Consider the following 20,927-nt stretch of genomic DNA (forward strand, 5'->3'; position numbering starts at 1 on the left):
ACCTCTTGGTAATCTCTCTAATTCTCTTTATTTCGGCTTTTCTAGCTAAGTTCATTTGCACTGAATTTCTACGAGTCCCAATTTAAGCAACTGAATATAATTAAGAATATTAGCATTTACATATTTAGGAGCTTTATTCTTTCATTTTGAACAAAACAAACTACCTCTATTTACTATATATTTTACAGAATTTTAGAACAATCAAAACTCAAAGATTTATGCTAGTAAAAAGTGGGGCATAAATATCATAGGTTCCTATCAAATCTTTCCGTTATAGAAGCTATTCATCTGGAAAAGTTACATGCTCCATCAGATTATTTTTAAAAATTAAATCTAAAAAAACCCACAGGTTGAATGAATGTGTCTTTCAATTACCCAAATTAATGCAGCCTCCACAACAACAGAACGCATCCAACATCTGGATTTTGGAGTCTGGTAGACTTGTCCATAACAATTTATTTTGTTTAGGAAAGAGTAGGGGTGGGGGAAGAGAGAGACAGAGAGAATAGAGGTGTGGGTGGCCAATCCTGATGTCAACCAAGCCTAAGCCATCAGCCTCCTTCACCCATGATGCTGTCTCTGGATTTATGATGGTCATTAAAAGCACTGATTTACAGCAAGCAACTGAAAACTGGCTACACAGGAGAAACAGTGCTGGGAAGACTGTATCTTTTGCTCTTCTTTTGCCCTTAACGTTCAAACAGGTTTGAATTACTGGTGTAGGCTCTTTCTGCTTTTAGCATTGGGGGTGTATCCCCAGCGCCCTGTGTAAATCTACTAAGAATCTCTCATCCAGAGTGTATAACATTATTTCTGTCTTCAGGGCTGAGAATCAGGATGTATTATCTCTTATTTATGGCTTATCAGAGTTGAGGAATTCAATAAATAGATTCAAGTATTACAGAATTTATAACCCAGGGAATGATTTGGTATATAACAGTTTTGCAGGATTATAAACATATATTTTTAAAAACGAGGCTTTGGGAAATATGCTCCCTGTTCATGTCATTATTGTAGTGTGTGTTCCAAATTGTTCATTTCTTTTTTTTTTTACTGTTGTCTCAGCTGTGTTTCTGTGTCTCTTTCTACCTTTAGGCCATTTCAGCCTGTTCATTTCTAAAAGCCAGAAAAGAATGAGAAAGAGAGAATCTAAACAAGTTAATAGAATGTCATGTGTGCTATAACATTGAAAGAGTCTAGGCTTAATAGAAGCTTTAACACATTTTATAGTATACTCTTTAGTATGCTTTCCCTCTCCAGATTCAAAGTCAGGTTAACCTCTGCCCACATTTTGTTACATTTTATAGTTATCATATGCAAAATACTACACTTTGGGACTATGTGGTCTTTCATTATTAATGCTTGCCTCCCTAATGTTTTGAGAAAAAAAAACCAATTATACAGGAAGTTTATAAAAAGTCAATATTCAAAAATTAATTGCATAGACAACTTTTTCAACATGACCTATTGCACAAAGAGTAACAAAGATGCTTATTTTTTCAGAGATTTGACCTGTGGTTCGCATTTAAAAGTCAGACCTCCATTTATGGAGTTGCCCATCAAATTAAATTTTATTTGGTCTGTCAACATTTTATAGTGTTAAATTGTTATTATTTGATATCCATGCGTTATTAAGACATAAAACTTGTTCTCTGCAAGAAATTAACCATGAATGGTTAGATGGACTTGTATCAGTTTTAATTTCAGGACTCCCAGAAAAGTATGGATTAATTGTAACTATAGAGGATTGGGATTTTTTTCAGAGGAAAGCAATGGTACATTTTTATAATGGTTTAGAGACTAGTTTTTGCACTTTTTTTTTTCTCACTGTGACAGAGAGGAAAAAAATTATTGGCTTTCAAACTCTGTCAAGTAGCTTTTTATCTTGGTAATTTGCTAAGCCTGTTGGGTAGAGGTAAATAGACCCCACTTTGAGGAGCTTACTTAAGGGGGCTATTTGAGTCTGACTTAATAGTTTTCCATGGTTCCTAATGGGCACCCAGTAGAAACTGTAATTATTCTGTATCAGGATACCTCTGACATCAGTCTTGCTTTACTTAGAATTTGTATGCTGATGATTTTCCAAAGATGATTAAAAGTATTTTTATAGTAAGTTTATGACACTTTAAAATACGGTCAGGAAAAAACATTTTTTTTAATGTAAAAAAAGAGGCAGAGAAAATACAACCTCACCAAGGAGCAGGGATAAGATGGTTGTAACAACCGAATATTAAATTTAGCTCTGATGCTCATATCCTTTTAAATTGTTATTTAGCCTCTCTGTTGTTTCAGGTATTTACATTTTATACCACCTCTTTCCCAGCTAAATTTAAACCCCAGGAAGGACAGAACCTGTTCTCACGTTTGTTTGTCTTCCATCTCATCAGAGTGTCTTTCTTGAACACAGCAAATACTCCAGAAATGTTTTTCATTGATTCTGACAATGTATGGATAGTCCATGCATTGTCATAAATTTATAAAATCTTTTACATAATTGAGAGGACATACTTGCTTCCTTAAATATCCATTTAATCTATATTTTCTGGCTACACTACTCAGCCCTCAAAATGAATTCTAGTAATGGCTGTTAGATCTAGAAAACAACGCTCACGACTCTTGACGCATCAATGTGCGCACATCTCTGGTGCCTTTACTCCTAGATGCATTCTGTGAAACCTTTTGTTACAGCTGTGATTTTGCTCTATATGCCACAGAACTGAGTTTCTAAGCTTTTTGTGGATAATCTGTTCTAATTTTCTCATGAATTCATTATTTTTTCACTATTTTTTCATATTTCACTATTACGTCTACTCATCCAGAGATCTGTTACTTTCCTTATTTTTAACTTTTAATAGATGAGAAACAGCTTTGAGAATGCAAACATTTTATCCTTTTTCTTCCCTGAATTTGTTGGCAAAGCATGTGCTCCTTTTCATACACACACACACACATATTATATATATAACGGAAAGTATATATATACTGTACATATACTATATAAATATATATGAAATATAAAATATATATATGAAATATGGTATATTTCATCCATCAAGAACACTTACAAATTTTCCTAACTTGAAACAGGTCAAACTGAAATTGGGCCTTGTACCAACAGATGAAAAGATCTAGAATTCACCAGAAGCACACGTAAGATTTATTTCACGGACTAAAAAAACCCCAGTTATTACAGGGTGGCCTTGGCCTCAGCGATCAATCTTGAGGGCAATACGAAAAAGTTGAGGAAAGAGCAGAGACCATCACTACTGTTTCTAACAGGATATCCTAACAGTATTTCAGTTCCAGGCATGTTACATGCTCCTGTTTTTACTTCATCAGTAATTCAACATGTCTGATTTGCCCACACAACACTTTCAACTTCGTTTACCCATTTGACCTGGAACAAAATGAAAGCACATTTTGCCCAGCTGAAAGGTCTCCTGGCAAGTTGGTTAACAGGCTTGCCAGTCCCGCTTCAGTTACCAAAGAATAAACGCATTTCATTCGACAATTACCAGTGTACTGACTTCCTCACTGTGCAATTTTCTAGTTCACATTCTCGAACCATTTTTTAACTTGCTGTTCAGCTCTTTACTTGTAACCCCTGCAACAAGATTTCTAATTTCTTGCGAATAGAAGTTTCTACATTGCTTCATGGCCGTGATTAACCCAATTTACTTGCAAAGAAGAGGGACCGAATAAAAAGTTCATTTGAAGGGAGGGCAAGTCCTGCATCTTCCCTCGGTAGGTTAACGTTGTGGCTCAGTACGTGCCAATTAAGGAATCAGGCTGGGCTTCCACAAGTACCAATTTTACTGTAGTTGTCTACAATGTGGCCACGTGGGAGTGCGCACTTGCGGCAGTGCGAGTGCACCTGGGGCGTGAAAGCGCCGCCGGCAGCCGGACCTACCTCCCCGCCTGGCCGCGTCCCCAGCGCCCGGGTGCGCACCTGGGGACCGGGCGCGGCAGCGGCCTCGGCCCTGCTCCTCGCGCTTGGGGGGGGGGGGGGGGCGGTGAGGGTAGGGGCGAGGAGCCGGCGGCGTCGCCCGCGGCACAGGGGGCACCGGGAGCCACCGCAGGCCAGACTCCGGCCCTCGGCGTCCCCGGGGGCCCTGCCTATGGAGGAAACCGGCGCAAGTCCGCGCGGACGAGCCGCACTAGGTTTAAAAGTGTATTTATGGTGGTCACGGTGCACACGGAAAAGCTCGCTCCACACCCCCAGGGCGCGCGAGGCCTCCGAGGCCGGAGACAAGCCCCTCCCAGCGCAGCTGTCGCCGCCGCCTGCGGGCTCCTTTCACTTTCTCACGGCCAAGTCACCCAGAGGGGCGCCGCTGCCGCCACCGCCGCTGCGCCCGAGGACTCCGCCCCGCGCCGCCTCGCTGCCGGCCCCCGCCCGCCCGGGCCCAGCCCACCCCGACAGTTTCTGCCCGCGATTGGCGCGCGCGAGCGGCAGCTCCGGCTCGCTTCTCCTATTGGCCGAGTCTCCCTGTCAATCCGACGGTTGCCCGCCACTCCCTCCGCCCTCCTGCAAAGCCGCCCTCCTATTGGAGGAGATTGCGCGCTGGGGGCGGGCAAGGAGCTCCGGTCCAGCCGCTTACGGTCAATCGCAGAGGCCCCACGCCGGGAGGGAGGGAGGCAGGGGGAGGAGCGGGGCGGACCGAGGCTGGGCGGGGGGGGAACATCTGGCCGGCGCCGCCGCGTGCGTGCGTGGTGCGTCCTCCCGCCCCCTCCCCTCCCCCTCCCCTCCCGCCCCCCCGTCCCCCGCCCCCTCCTCCCCCCCCCCCCCCCCGGCCGGCGGCTCCGCGCTCGCTCCCTCGCTCGCTCCCTCGCTGTGTCTGGCAGGCTGCGGCCGCCGCTGGGCTGCTGCCATGGGGAGCCGTTGAGAGTGGGGCCCTCTTCGCTCCGCCGCGCTCCTCCGGCTGCCAGCGGGGGTGGGCGGGAGGGAGGGAGGGGGCAGGGGGGAGCGGGCGACGGAGCCGGGATTGGGGGGCGGGGGGGCCGGGAGGGAGGGGGGCAAGAGGAGGAGGAAGCCCACCAAGTCCGGCGGCGGCGGCGGCGGCGGCGGCGGCGGCCGGGAGGAGGAGGAGGAGGAGGAGGCGGAGGACGCAGCGGCGGCGGGGACGCGGTGACTTAGGGCCGCTCCGTGTGAGTCCCGGCGCCCGCCCCGGCCCCTGACCCGGCGCCCCCTCCGCGCGCGGCCCCCTGGCGGGCGAGGGGCGCCAGCTGTGCGGCCCCGGCCGGCGGGGCCGGGGCGGGCGGAGGGCGGGCCGGGCCGGGGGCGCCCCCGCGAGTGGAGTTAGTTTGTGTGCTTGGAGCGGCTGGGGCGGCGGGGGGCGGCGCAGCTGCGGGAGGCCGGGCGCGGGGACGGGGCCGCCGCAGCTGCGGGGTCGGGCGGGGTGCGGGCTCGCGCGCTCCGCGCCCCCCCCTCCCACCCCCGGCCGGTGCAGCTGCGGCGCGGGGCGGGCTCCCGGCCGGTGCAGCTGCGGCGGCGCCTCCCGGGTGCGGAGGGCGGCGGGCTGGGGGAGGGGGGCTTGGGAGCCGCCGCAGCTGCAGCGGCGCCCGGGACGGCCGCGGCTCCGGGGACCGGTGCAGCTGCAGTGGCGCCCGCGGGGGGGCGGGGGGGGAGGGGGCCGGCGGGGGAGGGGCCCCTCCCGGGCTGGTGCAGTTGCCGGGAGGCCCCGGGGGCTCGCGCGCCGCGGCGTCGGGGAAGCGGTGGCAGCCACCCTCCTCCCGCGGGCTGCTTCTTACGACTTTTCTTTTGTTGTTGCCGTGACCCGGGTCTGTTTTCTCGTCTGTTGTTTAAGGTGTTTTCCTGCTGCACCGGCTCTCCGCCCTCCTCCTCCTTCCCTGTGGTTTAACCTTCCTCTTTCCCCGTGTGTTTTATGCACGGCCAACTACGTGGACATTTGCATTTCTTACCCCCCCCCCCCGCACCCTCGCCCCCACCTCTTGGAAAAACAAAAACCCAACCCCACAAAACCTCTCTGGACCCCGCGGTAGCAAGACGTGAAGGGGTTGATTTGTGGGGTGGGAGTCGCTGGCCCATTGCGGTGCTTGGGACTCATTAAACTGTCACTCACCCCCCACCCCACTGGGTAAATGGGGTGATTAATGTCTGATATATTGGAATGGGGCGAGGGCATTTGTGGAGTAGAGGCTGTGTGGCTGAGAAGGAATTTAGCTGCGAAGGGAGCCTCCTGGCATAGGCGTTCGTCATTCTGTCATTCCCCGCGAAGTTAGAGAAAGTTAGGTTTGTGACTTTGGCAGAGCGAAAAGGACAGGACCGAGACGTTGGGTTTTGTTACTGTTTAACTCTGCCGCGGTTTCCTAATGAGAACGGAGTGCTGATCACCAGGCAGGGCTGCGACACTTGCGCCTCAGGCCTGTTCTACTCCTCACCCTCCCGGGAGTCTGTGGAGATGTATTTGACATTCACAGATGTCGCAGCACCTTGCAGGGCACTGGTCGGCCCAGCCCGGGTTACCTTACGATTTCATCAGCCATTAGTAAAGACCCACAAAGTCTAGCTAAAAAGTTCCCAAACTTACTCAGCCTGCTCCCCCCCCCCCACCTCCTTTCTGAAAGGTTTTCTTGTGATCACGAAACATTACAGAGTGACCCAAAAAGAGATTGTTATGGGACACAGATCAAGGGGAAGACAAAGTTCTGCTTTTTCTGAGCCGGGAGGCGGATCAGATACGCAGGTGCAGCGTTCACGTTAAGTGGTGGTAGCAGGTTGTGACCGTTTATTAATTTGTCTCATTGAACCGAAGTACTTTCCAGGATTTCAGAAAGTGCAGTTTCACCACGTTGATACCGAGACTTGAAATTTGCATGAACTGGCAGTGTGAGAAATTGCGTTGAGAGGGTAGCTGGAGATACATAGTTAAATAAGAGGGGAATAAGAAGGTGAACCAGGCTGGAGCAGTAGTTCTGAATAGTCTTCCACCCTCCCGAGACACGTATGCCATGATCTCGGCAGGGGGAAAATATGAAAGTGCCATAATAATGTCGAAATGGGACTGGAGATGTCAATTGGGTTGGTTTAAAAATATCCCTAAGCTGCCTTTGAAACTAAACGTTGGAGTTGAATAAAAGTGAATCTGGATTTCCTGAATAGCACCGTGGCTTGAGTGTGCTGTCAGTATGTAAGCCAGTCCACCAACTTAAGACAGAAGTGTTGCTATTCCATAAATACAGTAGAACTCCATATGCTGAGTTTTTCAATTTCTTCTGTTAGAAAGTTTGGGGGAAAAAAAGGGAGACTTTGAAGTATTTTGTTTATACTAACAGAAGAGAAAAGTTCTCCTAAGAAAAAGCTGGTGGCAGGAGTGTAGAGGAGTAGCATATGGCATTAAAAGGAGCACAGCTGGAGGTAGCATTTCCATCTGAACATGATGTCAGAGCAGCTGACAGCCTGCCATCCCTCAGCCTTTTATTCTAACACACAGACAGGGAGCTAGTGTGTGCGGATCTGTGGTGGAGAAGGTATCTCGTTCCTCTCTAACATCATCTCCACTTTGCATCTGTCTCTCGTAGTCTGCTTTTTTTCCACCGATGTAACAGACCTGGAGCCAGCGAGACTCAGAGGAAAGGACTTAATCAGGTTTATGTGTCCTAAAGGTAGGAGTAGCAAGAGATTAGATTGAGCATATTTCTGTTTTGGTGTTTTGTTTATTTAATTAAAAAAAAAACCACATTACTTTTCTAACCCAGTTTAGGAATAATATATGAAATCGAGTATTAAATGAACATCTTGTTGGAGTTGAAAGTCTTGGGCTCGTTTAGTTTTAATTTTTATCCCTTTTGCTCGAGCAAGTAACTAACTTTTATACACAGAAATATTTCAAGTTTTGAAATGCTAAGAAAGGCTTTGAAATGTTGCTTTTTGAGATCACTCTGGATTAGAATGCTTTTTTCTGTTCACTGCGATTTAGGCTCCTTTTGCTTTTGGGGTAGTGGGGGAGAGAAATAGTAAACTGTCTGGAATCCAGCGATCAAACTTATATGAGAAGACTATTCTAGTTAAGAAGCTAGATTGTTGTGTAATTAATTCCACTCTGAAACTTTATTCTTCAAAAACATTCAGCAGCACTACTGAAACATACAGCTGTAAGTGCTTTTGAAACCGAAGGTTTTTTAAAAAGGGGGAAAAAAAAAAACTTTTGTCCCCAGGAGAATAGTTTGACTGGTTTCCTCATTTCTCTTTCAAATATATATTTAAGAGATCTTTTATTTCAGCATAACAATAATTATTTGTAGGAGTTTTTGTGTTAGCGACTAATTTAGAACTTGTAGATTTGAGCTGTCTGAATTGGCCAGACAGCTGTAATCGCACTCCTCCATTCTTAATCTCTTTATCTCGGCAGCAGCTGCCATATGGCCACAGTCAGCTGGATCAGATGTTTATAAGCTTCCTTCTTCGTCCCTCTCTGTCCTGTCAGCCTCCTAATTTGATCACGGCTACCTTGTGAGCTGCCCTCCAATCTTTATTTTTAGCCCTCTCAAGGATTAGGATTGATGTTAGCTGTGGAGCACTCAAAGTGATTGTATTGTAAATCTTGGTGTATTCTAGCTGGGGCTTCCTGCGGAACGCATTTGGGGGCTAGGATGAAACTTTTAGCCCATCTTGGGCAAAGTGTAGAAAAAGCAGGGAGGTAATTTCTGAATATTAAATTACCATGTATCCGTTCCCCAAATGTACTTTCTGAGCTGGTTGGTGTGGAACCTTGCTTCTGGTCATAGGAAAAGGGAAGTCGGGTTTTCTTGATTTTTTTTTTTCTTTTTTTTTTTTTTTTAAGGAGTTGAATTTTACAGTTGAATTTTGACCCTTTGTACCTCCTCGCCTTTGCTCCCCCTCCATTTCACCCTCCTTCACCAGAAAACAAGGGCAACGATGCATATTTGAGAGAATAGAAGCTAGTGGGAGAACAAAATATATCAAGTTTTATTGAAACAAAGTATTTTCTGTTGAATGAGGTAAGGCAGAGTCAGAAAAAAATAGTTTCTCTTTTTCTAGCAAGGCTTTTTTTGGGGGGGGGGGTAGTGGGGGGGGGAATGTTGAACCTGTAAAGCTTTGGAGTTTCCTTTGAATACAATACGCCTTTATTTAAAAGTTTGAAATCATTTTAATATGGAATTCATTTGCTTTGCAACGATCAAAGTTTAGGTGAGAATTTTCAGAGTGAAGGGAAGCCCTTCTGGTTCCTCATATCCTAGATGTACAGATTTTTACGAAGAAATACTACTTTTTTTTCCCCCTCCATTCACTTAAAAAATATTTGGATTTGTTCATAGTAAAGATGATCTTTTCCATCTGTTGGTGTAGTTCTTTCTGATCTCTTGTACACGTGGGCTCTACCTGCAAATCCTAAGGCATTAACATCTGTTTTTATACACAGGGCTTTTGTTGTTGTAACACTCTGACTTTAAAAGTGAGTTGTTTGCTAATTTTTGGGCTAATTATGCGATTTCACTTTTTTCCCCTTGATTCAGCCAGTGCGTGTGTGTTAAAATTGTGCTTTCTAAGCGCAGTCATGTATCAAAAGTAATGGAATAAAAAAGGATGGTTGAACAAGTTTTCTGAATCTTCCAGAATGTGTTTGGGACTTTTCTTTGTTCGCTCTACGAGCTGTTGCAGGTTTCGTAGGACATAATTTGATGAGTAGGTTCACTTCTCCTGAAAGAGATGTAAATTCTCACTCTCAATAAGGGCCAGTAGTGAAACAGAAGGCTTTTAAAACTTGCCGGAAAGTTCCAGGAAGGTGGGGATGCGTCAGGGACTGTTGGGCTGGGGTAAGGAAGTTGGGAAAGGGTACATTTTTCCTTCTCGCGTTTGGGTTTCGTGCGTGCGGTCTGGTCGTCCTCGGGTCATGAGCCTGATTAAAATGCAGGGACGGGCACATCGGCGGCCCAAGCCGAATCACTGTCATTATCTCTCTTTTTTTTTTTTTTTTTTTTTGTTGGTAACGGGGACCCGGGCGGCGGAAAGTTGTTCCTGAGCAGGCTCTCACGAGGACTGTCTCTGTCCCCAGGTTATGAAGACAGCATGGAGTTCCCAGACCACAGTAGACATTTGCTGCAGTGTCTGAGCGAGCAGAGGCACCAGGGCTTCCTTTGTGACTGCACCGTCCTGGTGGGAGATGCCCAGTTCCGCGCGCACCGAGCTGTGCTGGCTTCGTGCAGCATGTACTTCCACCTCTTTTACAAGGACCAGCTGGACAAAAGGGACATTGTTCATCTGAACAGCGACATTGTTACAGCCCCGGCTTTCGCGCTCCTGCTTGAATTCATGTACGAAGGGAAACTCCAGTTCAAAGACTTGCCCATTGAAGACGTGCTCGCAGCTGCCAGTTACCTCCACATGTACGACATCGTCAAAGTGTGCAAAAAGAAGCTGAAGGAGAAAGCCACCACCGAGGCGGACAGCACCAAGAAGGAGGAGGACGCCTCCAGCTGCTCGGACAAAGTCGAGAGCCTCTCGGACGGCAGCAGCCACATGGCGGGCGACCTGCCCAGCGACGAGGATGACGGCGAGGACGACAAGCTGACCCTCCTGCCCGGCAAAAGGGACTTGGCGGCCGAGCCCGGCAACATGTGGATGCGCCTGCCCTCGGACTCGGCGGGCCTGCCCCCGGCCGGCGGGGACGCAGAGCCACACGCCGCGGCAGCTGGAAAAACAGTGGCCAGCCCCTGCAGCTCCACAGAGTCTTTGTCCCAGAGGTCTGTCGCCTCCGTGAGGGATTCGGCAGATGTTGACTGTGTGCTGGACCTGTCTGTCAAGTCCAGCCTGTCAGGAGTTGAAAATCTGAACAGCTCTTATTTCTCTTCACAGGACGTGCTGAGAAGCAACCTGGTGCAGGTGAAGGTGGAGAAAGAGGCTCCGTGTGAGGAGGGCGAGGTGGGCGCTAATGACTATGACATGGAGCATAGCGCCGCGAAAGAGAGCGGGGGCGCTAACGCCCGCGGGCCGTACGAGCCGGCGCACCTGGCTCCGCTGCGGGAGGACTCGGTGTTGAGGGAGCTGGAGCGCGAGGACAAGGCCAGCGACGACGAGATGCTGAGCCCGGAGCACGAGCGCGGCCCGGCCGAGGCGGCCGTGGACGGCGGCCTGCTGCCCTACGTGTCCAACATCCTGAGCCCGGCCGGCCAGATCTTCATGTGCCCGCTGTGCAACAAGGTCTTCCCGAGCCCGCACATCCTGCAGATCCATCTGAGCACGCACTTCCGCGAGCAGGACGGGCTGCGCGGCAAGCCGGCCGCCGACGTCAACGTGCCCACCTGCTCGCTGTGCGGCAAGACTTTCTCGTGCATGTACACGCTCAAGCGCCACGAGCGGACCCACTCGGGCGAGAAGCCCTACACGTGCACGCAGTGCGGCAAGAGCTTCCAGTACTCGCACAACCTGAGCCGCCACGCCGTGGTGCACACGCGCGAGAAGCCGCACGCCTGCAAGTGGTGCGAGCGCAGGTTCACGCAGTCGGGGGACCTGTACAGACACATCCGCAAGTTCCACTGTGAGTTGGTGAACTCCTTGTCTGTCAAAAGCGAGGCCCTGAGCTTGCCCGCGGTCAGAGACTGGACCTTAGAAGATAGCTCTCAAGAACTCTGGAAATAATTTTCTATCTCTCTCTCTATATAAATAATATATATATCGACACGTACATATATATACATAGATCTCTATCTAGTTGTGGTACGGTCTAAAAGCAGCCTTGTTTCCTGGAACTAAGACGTCGGGGTGTTGACTCGGTTTTGCACTTTAGAGTAGCATGAGACTCTCGCTAATTTAGCATTCTGGTAAAAGAGACTCTGGAGCAAGTCGGAGACTAGAGAGGGCCTTTTCTTTCGAGGGGGCAGGGGGAGGAAGCCAGTAAGAACCTTTGAAACAGGTCGTCCTATCACAAGATGCTTTCACAGGGCTTCATTTTGTCGACACTGCATTGTCTTCTGAGCTCTCGCTCTCTCTCTCTCTCTCTCTCTCTCTCTTTTTCCACTTTTTGTTTTGTTTTGTTTTGTTTCAGAGTAGAGATCCCCTCCAGTTTTATTAGCCTCTCTATATGTCACAAATTGCATGAATCTTTTCTGGCTGTTGGAAACCTGAATGCTTTTAGACCCAAATGGGAGATTTCTGAGATGCTGGATTATCTATTTTTAAACAAGCAGTTGACTTAAAACTTTCTGTGGCAACTTCTGGTTTCCTGACGGTTCCCAATGAGAGAAATGCGGAAAGTACACTGGGCTCACTGGGACGCTGTCTTTGTGAAGGTTTGCTTGGGATGGAAAAGGATACTGCAGCTCCAGCAGTGTTGAACTGTGTGTTGAAAAATGTGAATTACTGTTCTTGTATACTGTAATTGATTACACGGGCTGGGGGGGGTGTCAAAGAACTTGACAGGTTGTGTTGATGCTCTTAGTTGAGTCTTGAAAAGTAAATATTAACGCTACAGAAATGCATGAGTTTCAATATATTTTTTGTCTTTGTTTGCATTGTATAACTTTAACGAGTGAGTTTAAAATTATTTAATTTCCTTAGAAAAACAAAATAGCACCGTTTGGGGAAAAAAAACCTGGTGTTATGAAGAACGTAAATGCACTGTTTTTATTTTTATTTTATATAATTTAAATTGACTTTCCCACTGTCTTTAAGTTGAAACTGTTAAGCTGAATAAAAACTTAAGCTGCAAATTGATAACTTCGCTACATAACAAGGAAAATATAAATGTTTACAAACGGCTTAAAGATTTGCATGTGCAGTGTGCATTTGTAACAGACTTCTGATTGCACAGAACCCATGCCAGCTCAAAGTTTAGGGGTACACATTTACCCAGTGGAGCATTTTTAGAATAACTACTGCACAAATTGACAATAGGTCATTCTCTCTTTTTTTTATTTTTGTTTTTGGGTTTTTTTTTTTGGCTCCCCTTTCTTTTTCTCCCCTTCTTCCTTAACCCTCCCTCCCTCCCCTCCTTCATCATCCCCCCCCCCCCAACACCCACCCCCACCCCCCACCCCAACTCATGAAAAGATTCTATGGACTGAAAAAGCCCCGGGCTGAAAGGACTGGCCTGCCTTGATTGACGTGGGGAAGGTGGGGAAGGGGGTTAGTAGACTATGTGTATCACGCAGCACAGGCTGCAGCCCGACGTGTGGTTTTTAATGACCAGCGCGCAGGGCAAAAGCATTTTGCACAGTGTTTGTTTTCCTGTCTTGCACTTACAAATAAGGTCTATGGGAGTAGCATGGAAAACGTTTGCTGTTTTTCCCTTTTTTTTTTTTTAATTGCTTTTGTTTAAAATTTGATCGCCTTAACTACTGTAAACATAGCCTATTTTTGTGCTTAAGATACTGAATGGAAAACTCCATTGTGTGTTGCTGGACTGTTTTGGAAATATTTGGTCAAATGTGTGTTAATTTGGCTGTAATGGCATTTAAAGCAAACAAACAAACAAAAAAAGCTGTGAAAATGGCCTTGGAGCATTATCTTTAGTTACTTGAAGAGTTTCTAGTTTTTTTTTTTTTTTTTTTTAAATACAGTTTATGTTAAAATAATTTTTATTAATTTAGAGGAGACAATCAATGTCTGAGAAAACGGACTTTCTTTTGGATTTTCTTTTTGTGGTCATTGTGAGTGATTGCTTTTCCCTTTTATTAGTTTCACATTCTTCCTTTGTTCTAAAACTTAGACTGACATCTAGCTTTGACAATCATAGTATGTTTTATTTTCCTGAGGGGGGAATAACTTATAATGCTGTTTAGTTTTGTACTATTGGTGTGTTGGTGAATTTTTAAACTGTGTGCTAACTGCAATAAATTATATGAACTGAGAATTTCGCGTGTGTTCTTTTCATTGTGATCTATCTACCCCATAGATCCTAAGTGTGTATGTACCTGGTGCCCTCGTTTTTCATATCCGTTCTATCCGGGGCTTACGAAGTTACTAGAATGCCTTATTAATGCCAACAGAGATGTGCAGTCATCTTGGCTTCTGGTCACTTAAGGGCCTCATGCACATTTTTAAAATGTGACCCGTTTTCTACAACCTAGATCAAGAGTGGGTGAATCTATAAAACTTCAAGGGGCAGTCTAGGCTTTTCATCATACCGCCTACAACAGCTGCTCATTCACACACACGCTCAGTCCCTCTCGCGGGTGATCTTACCCTGAGTTGGCCGGTCCAACCTATTCTGTGTTCTGGTGTAAGTGGAAGGCTGAGGAGACCGGATGTCTTCACTCGGAAGAGTGCTTGGCTAACAACTTGGAATTCTAGGCAATCCAATTAGCAGGCATTCGATCGTTCGAGATTGGCTCCACGGGTCCTTTTTGTTGCTGGGAGAGCTCAGATGTTCCCAACTTTTAATTCTCAGAGTTTTACTTTGAAAATGCAGTTACAAGGACTCCAGACCCTCACTTTTGTGATCGTCCCCACTTTGTGATGGTCTCAGGCGTGTCAGGGTGAGAAACACTGCTGGTGGATGGACAGAGCACGTGTGGTCCCGGACAGCACTTTAGAATTGTCACACTCGGTCCTAAGTGTGCGTAGGGCCGGCACAGACCTGAGACAGTTTTTGTAAACCCTCAGATCTGTATCTGTCAGTACCTCCCAGCCTTTAGAGATACATAGGAAGTTACAGTTTTACATGACTACTGTCCAATAAAATACATTTATGTTACAAGGCCAATAGGAATGGGAATTTTCTTAACTTCCATAGAAAAAGTGAGATACAAGGTCCAGAGCTTGGAACTATACTTGTGAGCTCCTGGATGGCTTTGGATGAGAATCCAAAAAGATTTTTTTAATCAGCACAATTAGTAGTTTACTATTTGGAATCCCTGCATTTGCTTTTTTTTTTTTTTTTTTTTTTTTTGGTTGAAGCAGGATTTCTATTACATGCAACTCACACTTGGTTTTAACCAACCAAATGTTGTTTCACGTGAAAGGGGAATGTGTATTTGAACTCCACAGAATTATTTCTTCAGCAGTTACAAGCTTATTTTTAAAAAGGGCTGGAGGTGGGGGTCGGTGGGGGGTGGGTGGAGGGAACTGGGGTGGAGAAGGTGGATTTTGTGTTTTCAGTTCCTGTAGTAACTGGTCATAGTCCCTCAAAACTTTCTGGTTTTGTTGAGATGTTGAGAGTTATAATTTAGTTTCACCAACTAGCATCTAATTTAAAACGAGCATTGTCTTAAACTTAGCTGGATATACTCATGAAAACAATATTTTGACGTGTGATTTGGAAGAAATAACTACTTAAAACATTTCTTGCAAACCTAGGACAGAATATCAATTACATAAATCGCCACATTTGTTAAGAGAAGTGAAGGAATCAGTTGTTCATTTGCTACATTTCAAAAAAAAGGAAATTAATTTGTCGTGTAATCACGTTGGAAACCATTCAAATTGATTCCCCCTTTGACATCTGGCTGATGTCTAAGTGTATTTTAACTATGTGATTTCATTTACTTTTGAAACCATCTGTTTTTTTAGGTAGTCAGTCATGCCCTAGATCACTGTGGGCCCAGCATTGTGTGTAAGCTGCACCCTAGGGAATATCCCAGAAGTATAAAATGTTAGGGATATTGGTTTTGGATTTCCTTTCTGGTTATTTATGCTATCAGATTAATGGGTGAATCAAGTAGAGTTTTTCTTTAACAGACTTGTCATGATTACCTATAAACAGGTTCTTGAGAGCCTAGAAAAAAGGTGAACACCATGTTATAATTACACAAGGGTGCACATTAAAATGGTCAAAATATTCATTTTTCCAAGTAAATCTTTTGTTTTGAACTATCATCAAGGAAAACAGTTGAGTTTTTTACCCAAGAAGTCATGCTACTTAAAAAATCTTGAGTCTCGCAAGTTTCAATGAAACACAAGTACATAAAAATTAGACTTTACAAACCCCACTGTAGGAGACAAGAATTTTTTTTAAAGTCTTAAGATCTCAAAATGTCCTGTATTGTAGGACTATATTTTATTCCTAGAAAACTTAAAACATTCTTTGATTTCTAATATAATTGGGGAAACTTTTATATACCTCTGGTTAGGAAACTCAGATAATCCTATATTTCATTTGTAGACACTGATCTAAATTTTTGTTTAATTGTTACAATGTTTTTAATTGCTGATAAAGTGAATCAAGTTAAGTGTGAATTTTGAAATCCAGGACGGAAGAGCTCTACCCTTTTCCTTAAAATTATTTGGCATTAAAATGCTAGAGATCATACCATTTAAAAAATAAAATAATAGTTTTATTGTTTTCTTTTAAACAAATAGCTTTTTTAGGAGTTTTATTTTGGCCATAGTCCAAGTTTATTACACTGACAAAATTTTGTCCCTTATGTTAACATTTTTCTACCTTTTGCCAACAGAAATGTGGCAAAATATCTTCGTACGTGAGCCTTTGGTCTCAAATGTAGAAGTACCTATTTTTTTATTTCAAGTCAACTCCAATTAGAAAGAAACATTTTTCTAACCTCCCCGCTCCTTAGAGTTTCTTAACATTGTGAAGAGTTAGCTAAAGCAGTCAGATCTTACTGATGTACTGAAGGTGTTTAGATGTAGTCGTTTATTTTCACAGACATTTTAGAAATTAAACTTTTAGTATTTTTGCAAACTGATCCCTTAAAAATTATTTCTCATCTTTGTTAATTTCTTGTAAATGAAGCTAAACTCTTCAAATTTAAAACATTGTAACAAGAAAGGGTGAGGTCATAGAAATGAAACAGAAGCTCGAAAAGTTTCTCTTCTAAGCCCAAATACCTTAGTACACTCAATTGTTCAATTAATTATCCCGGTAACTTGGGCTCACAGCGTAGCTTTTTCTGAAAATAGTCAAGCCCTTGAGAGAAATCGGATTTTTGTTGAGAGAGACAAATTTACCAGTCAACTTTTCTGATTTTATTTTAACATTTCCTAGTTGACTATGGATCACAATCGCTAGGTTTATGTGAATGTGGTATTTCCCTTGGCTGAAGGGTACTTTACAAAACAATTTTTTGAAACTAAAATTTTCCTTGAATTTCCAGGCACTTTCGCCCTCTTTCTAATCTTCGGGAATGGGTGTGCAGTTGAATCTGCCTTTTGCTATAGGAGGCATTCTCTCTGTTTGGCAAGAGAAGAGTGAAAACCCAATTTGGCTTTAAAATGTGGCACATTAGTCCGTAACAGTTTCAGTGAGGATATTTAGAGTGGCTTTGAGAGGCAGTATGACACCCATAGAGAGTCCCTTCACGGAAATGACTTATTTTACAGTGTGTTATAATCTCTGTAGTTAATCATTAAATCAGGTCGTTTTTATTAAATGTCAGTATGCATGCTGAATATGACTGCATAGGAATTGAAGAAGTCCTATTGGCCTAAATATCGAAGTTTGTTAAGAAGTAGATTTGTAGTTAGTATGAAGTGGTGCATGGAAAATGTATCTGAATATTAGGAAACATTTAGAGGGCAGATTAAATTTGGTGTTTCAGTACATAATGCTTATACAACAGTACTGAACTTGAAGGAATGGGAAAAGTTTATTTGTGTGTGCTATGCCGGGCCCAAGCTAACTCTGACATGTGACAGAGCGTAAAGGAATGCATCTTAACCGTGTGTGATTAAAAAATACCCATTACTTAGAATACTCATAAAGAAGGGTGTATTTACTTCATTGAAAAAATACTACTCAATGCAGTGTGCACTTTACCTCTGAAAGGATTAAGAAAGACACTAACATTTTTTTGTATGTCGAATGCTCTGAGATGATCTTTGATCAAAGGAAGAACATTCAGGCTTTTCATGGGAATCTCTTACATTTGTTTTAAAAAGCAGACTGAAACTATACATATATCTTTTCTGTGGACCACTTCCTTGGAACTGTATCGTGTAAACAAGCTGTTTGGTAATATTGAAATGCCTCTTTCATGTTTACTAGACAGACAACAATGCTTCCTAAGGATGTCTATTTGGACAATTTTCAGAAAAGCACAATGGTATACTAATGGAGAATTAAAACATTTAAGAAAAGTATTTCTTGCTTGTGAGCCACAGCCACAGAAGTTGGTGAAACAGTGTAAAAAAAAAAATCCATTTCTCCTGTTTTACACTGTTTCTCTGTGTAACTTACAGTCCTCACCGGATAGAAGTTTGAGCACAGAATCATATCCCAAGAAGATCAAATTTATAAAGTTATTTCTATAACTAACTGCCTTTGAGAAAGACAGCCTCTCAAGGATGGGCCAGGAAGGGACAATGGTGCAGGTTTACAATCAAAGCACAGACACGATACATTTGTTTAAGATTTCAGGATCCCCAAGACTTCGCAACTGAATAAACCCAAAGAAACTGGAGGGGGTGAGGAGTGCAGATGCAATACGGGAATATGCCTTTACGTTCTTATTTCTGCTGAGACCCAAACTGAAATTTATACTTCATATAATGTCCTGTTTTCTCCATGTCTCCATGTCCCTCCTATAGAGGGTAAAATTTTATGCAAGGAGTGGTTTTGACACCACTCTGCACCCATGAATTTTCCAACCCAGTCGGTGTCATGTCTGAATTTCTACCATCGTGAAAGAATGGAAACGACTTTGAAATGAAAACTACATTGAGATTGGCCGTATTTGCCAGTCTGCACCAGCAAACTAATGGGCGGGCTGAGGGGGGCGGGGGGGTACGGGCGGAGCACTCGGACGAAGGAGCTGAGGTATTTCCGGGGACTTATTACAACAAATGACACTGAACTGCATGAAATCCCTAGGTTAAGAGAAAACAAAATTAGAGGGGATGTTGGGGCACAGTGAAGTTTTGTTTTTCATACTAAGTGTGGAGTCTAGAAAATGTGGTGATTTCTCACATTCTATTTATATGTTATTTTACTTGAGGGATGCCTCAGAGCAGTACTAGAATCACTTATGTGCAAAAGGGGAGGGAGGGAGGGTTTGTCATCATTTTTGTTCCATTTGCTTCGTAAAGGTGCTTATCTTGCAGTATAAATAATACTTTAGTCAAAATACAGGCGGGTTTGGAGGCTTGACCAGCATGGAAGGATTTTAATGATTGAAGTGTTTCCGTTTAAAAGTCAGTCAAATGATGCCCTTGAAGGCAATCAATCCTCACATTGTTATTCTTACTTAATAATACATATATAATTTTTTCCTTCTCCAAAAATAACAGAACTTTTAAGCATTATAAACAAAAACAATCCCAGGCTTACTTCTGTATCCTGAATTTTTAAAATTTGCATTCTGGACTGAATGTTCTTGAAATAATGAATTAATTTTGTTATTCGGATTGTAACAATCTAATGGCCAGAATTTGAAAATAATCTAATGGTCCAATTATTCTCCATCATTTGAAGACCTGTATTGTGTGTCGGATACCCTCCCCTACAGACTGCCGTAGCACATGGGCTTCCACAGAGACCCATCTAAAATCACAAAAACTCAGAGCTTGAAGGAACAAAAGTGATTTCCAGTTTATTTATCCTGGGCATAGAGGGGCAGGTGCAGAGCTAGGCATAGGGGAGGGGAAGGAACTGAAAGGGTTTTGCAAACATTTCATACATTCCCCAAGCCATTGACCATCTATCATTTCAGACACGAGGTTTTCCTCTCTTTAGAAGCACACGAAGGGTGAATTCCTCGCTCTGGGCACAACTTTGGTGGCGTCTGAATCTGAAATCTACATTCTGGTTATGCCCAGGGGATAAACTTTGCATCATGGAATTACCACCATTGCGCTTACCATTGTCTGCTGTGTGTATTTACAAACTGAACCCAAGACTGGAATTCTACGATGTCTTTTCCTGGCTTCGAGCCTATCAACTATTTTAAAAACATCACAGAAGAACACTCTCTGCCGGTGTCAGAGGTAGGCATGTCTTGGGCCCTCTGCCTCAGGCTTTCCAGGAGCGGAAACCCTGGCAGAAGTCTACTGACTGACACGCTCTCTCTCTCTGCTCCCGGCCACAAAAAGAGTTGCTTGGGTTTCCAAAACATGTTATTTGTTCAACCACAACGAGGCCCTGCTTCTTGTAGGGCTACTGACTATAGGGTTGACAGACCTGTCGCTGGCCATTTGAGAGGGAGAGAAGAAACATGGCGGCATGGCCGGGTGGCAGCCAGACAGAAGCCTCGAAACTCATTTTGTCGCCCAAGTGGGAGAATTGAATAGTTTTCCGCTTAATCTGAAAATTGGCCTCAGTTCTTGGAATGTTTCTCACCTCCTTCTCTCAGGATCGGCTGCTGAACAGAAGACTGAGGAGAAATTTGCCGAAGGTCTACCAATGACACGGAAGGGACCGTGCCCTGACACCTTCATTTTTCCGTTTCTGAGACCAGAGTAATGCCCACCTCACCTTCTTCCTTAGAATAATGTGACCACAGATGTGCAAAACGTTAGGCTCAGAGACAAAGGGCTGAGTCTGTCATCTGAGGTGACATCACTGTTATGACAATTATTATTTCTTACCCTGAGAGGAAGTTTCTCCTTAGCATCCAGCCTTCTTACCAATGTGGATTGTGTTTAAGGTGGAATTTTATGATTTTAATCCACGGGGCACGTAATGCCTCAACTTTATTTCAGTTTTAAGCAGGCCTGGAGGAAAGCAACCTCTAAGTGCGGTGCAAACAGGAAAGGAGCACAGTCATGGGAACGGTTGCACATTCCCAGGTGGGCTGGTAGGTGTCCACACGTTTACCTACACGAACCTTGTGTAACTCACATGCCACTGTTGGTTCCTCTGCCAAATCTCTCAAAGCCTTTTCAACTCTCTGATGATCGAATCCAAAAACCCAAGTGGAACACAGATACTTTTTTTCCCCTTTAATGTTGAAGAGACCAAGACGGAAGCTCTGGTTCACGTTTATACTTGCATCATAATATAAACAACAGCATGATTAATATGTATCACGATAACGAACAGGCACCGCTCCCCAGGGAA

The 20,927-nt window shown here is 44.5% G+C and overlaps 1 protein-coding gene across 2 annotated transcripts; it reads left to right on the plus strand.

The window, feature by feature from the left end:
• Window positions 1–4,998: 4,998 nt before the first annotated feature.
• Window positions 4,999–13,829, plus strand: ZBTB18 (zinc finger and BTB domain containing 18). Of its 2 annotated transcripts, none has more exons than XM_027046167.2 (2): window positions 4,999–5,145; window positions 10,035–13,829. In XM_027046167.2, the coding sequence occupies exon 2, from the start codon at window positions 10,049–10,051 to the stop codon at window positions 11,615–11,617; it is 1,569 nt and encodes a 522-aa protein (XP_026901968.1). In that variant the 5' UTR covers window positions 4,999–5,145; window positions 10,035–10,048; the 3' UTR covers window positions 11,618–13,829. The 2 variants fall into 2 exon arrangements, with proteins under 2 accessions (XP_026901968.1, XP_026901967.1); XM_027046166.2 differs by lacking the exon at window positions 4,999–5,145 and adding an exon at window positions 5,669–7,623.
• The last annotated feature ends 7,098 nt before the right edge of the window (window positions 13,830–20,927 follow it).

The sequence above is a fragment of the Acinonyx jubatus genome, chromosome E4 (genome assembly GCF_027475565.1).
Source record: "Acinonyx jubatus isolate Ajub_Pintada_27869175 chromosome E4, VMU_Ajub_asm_v1.0, whole genome shotgun sequence".
Classification (NCBI taxonomy): Eukaryota; Metazoa; Chordata; class Mammalia; order Carnivora; family Felidae; genus Acinonyx; species Acinonyx jubatus.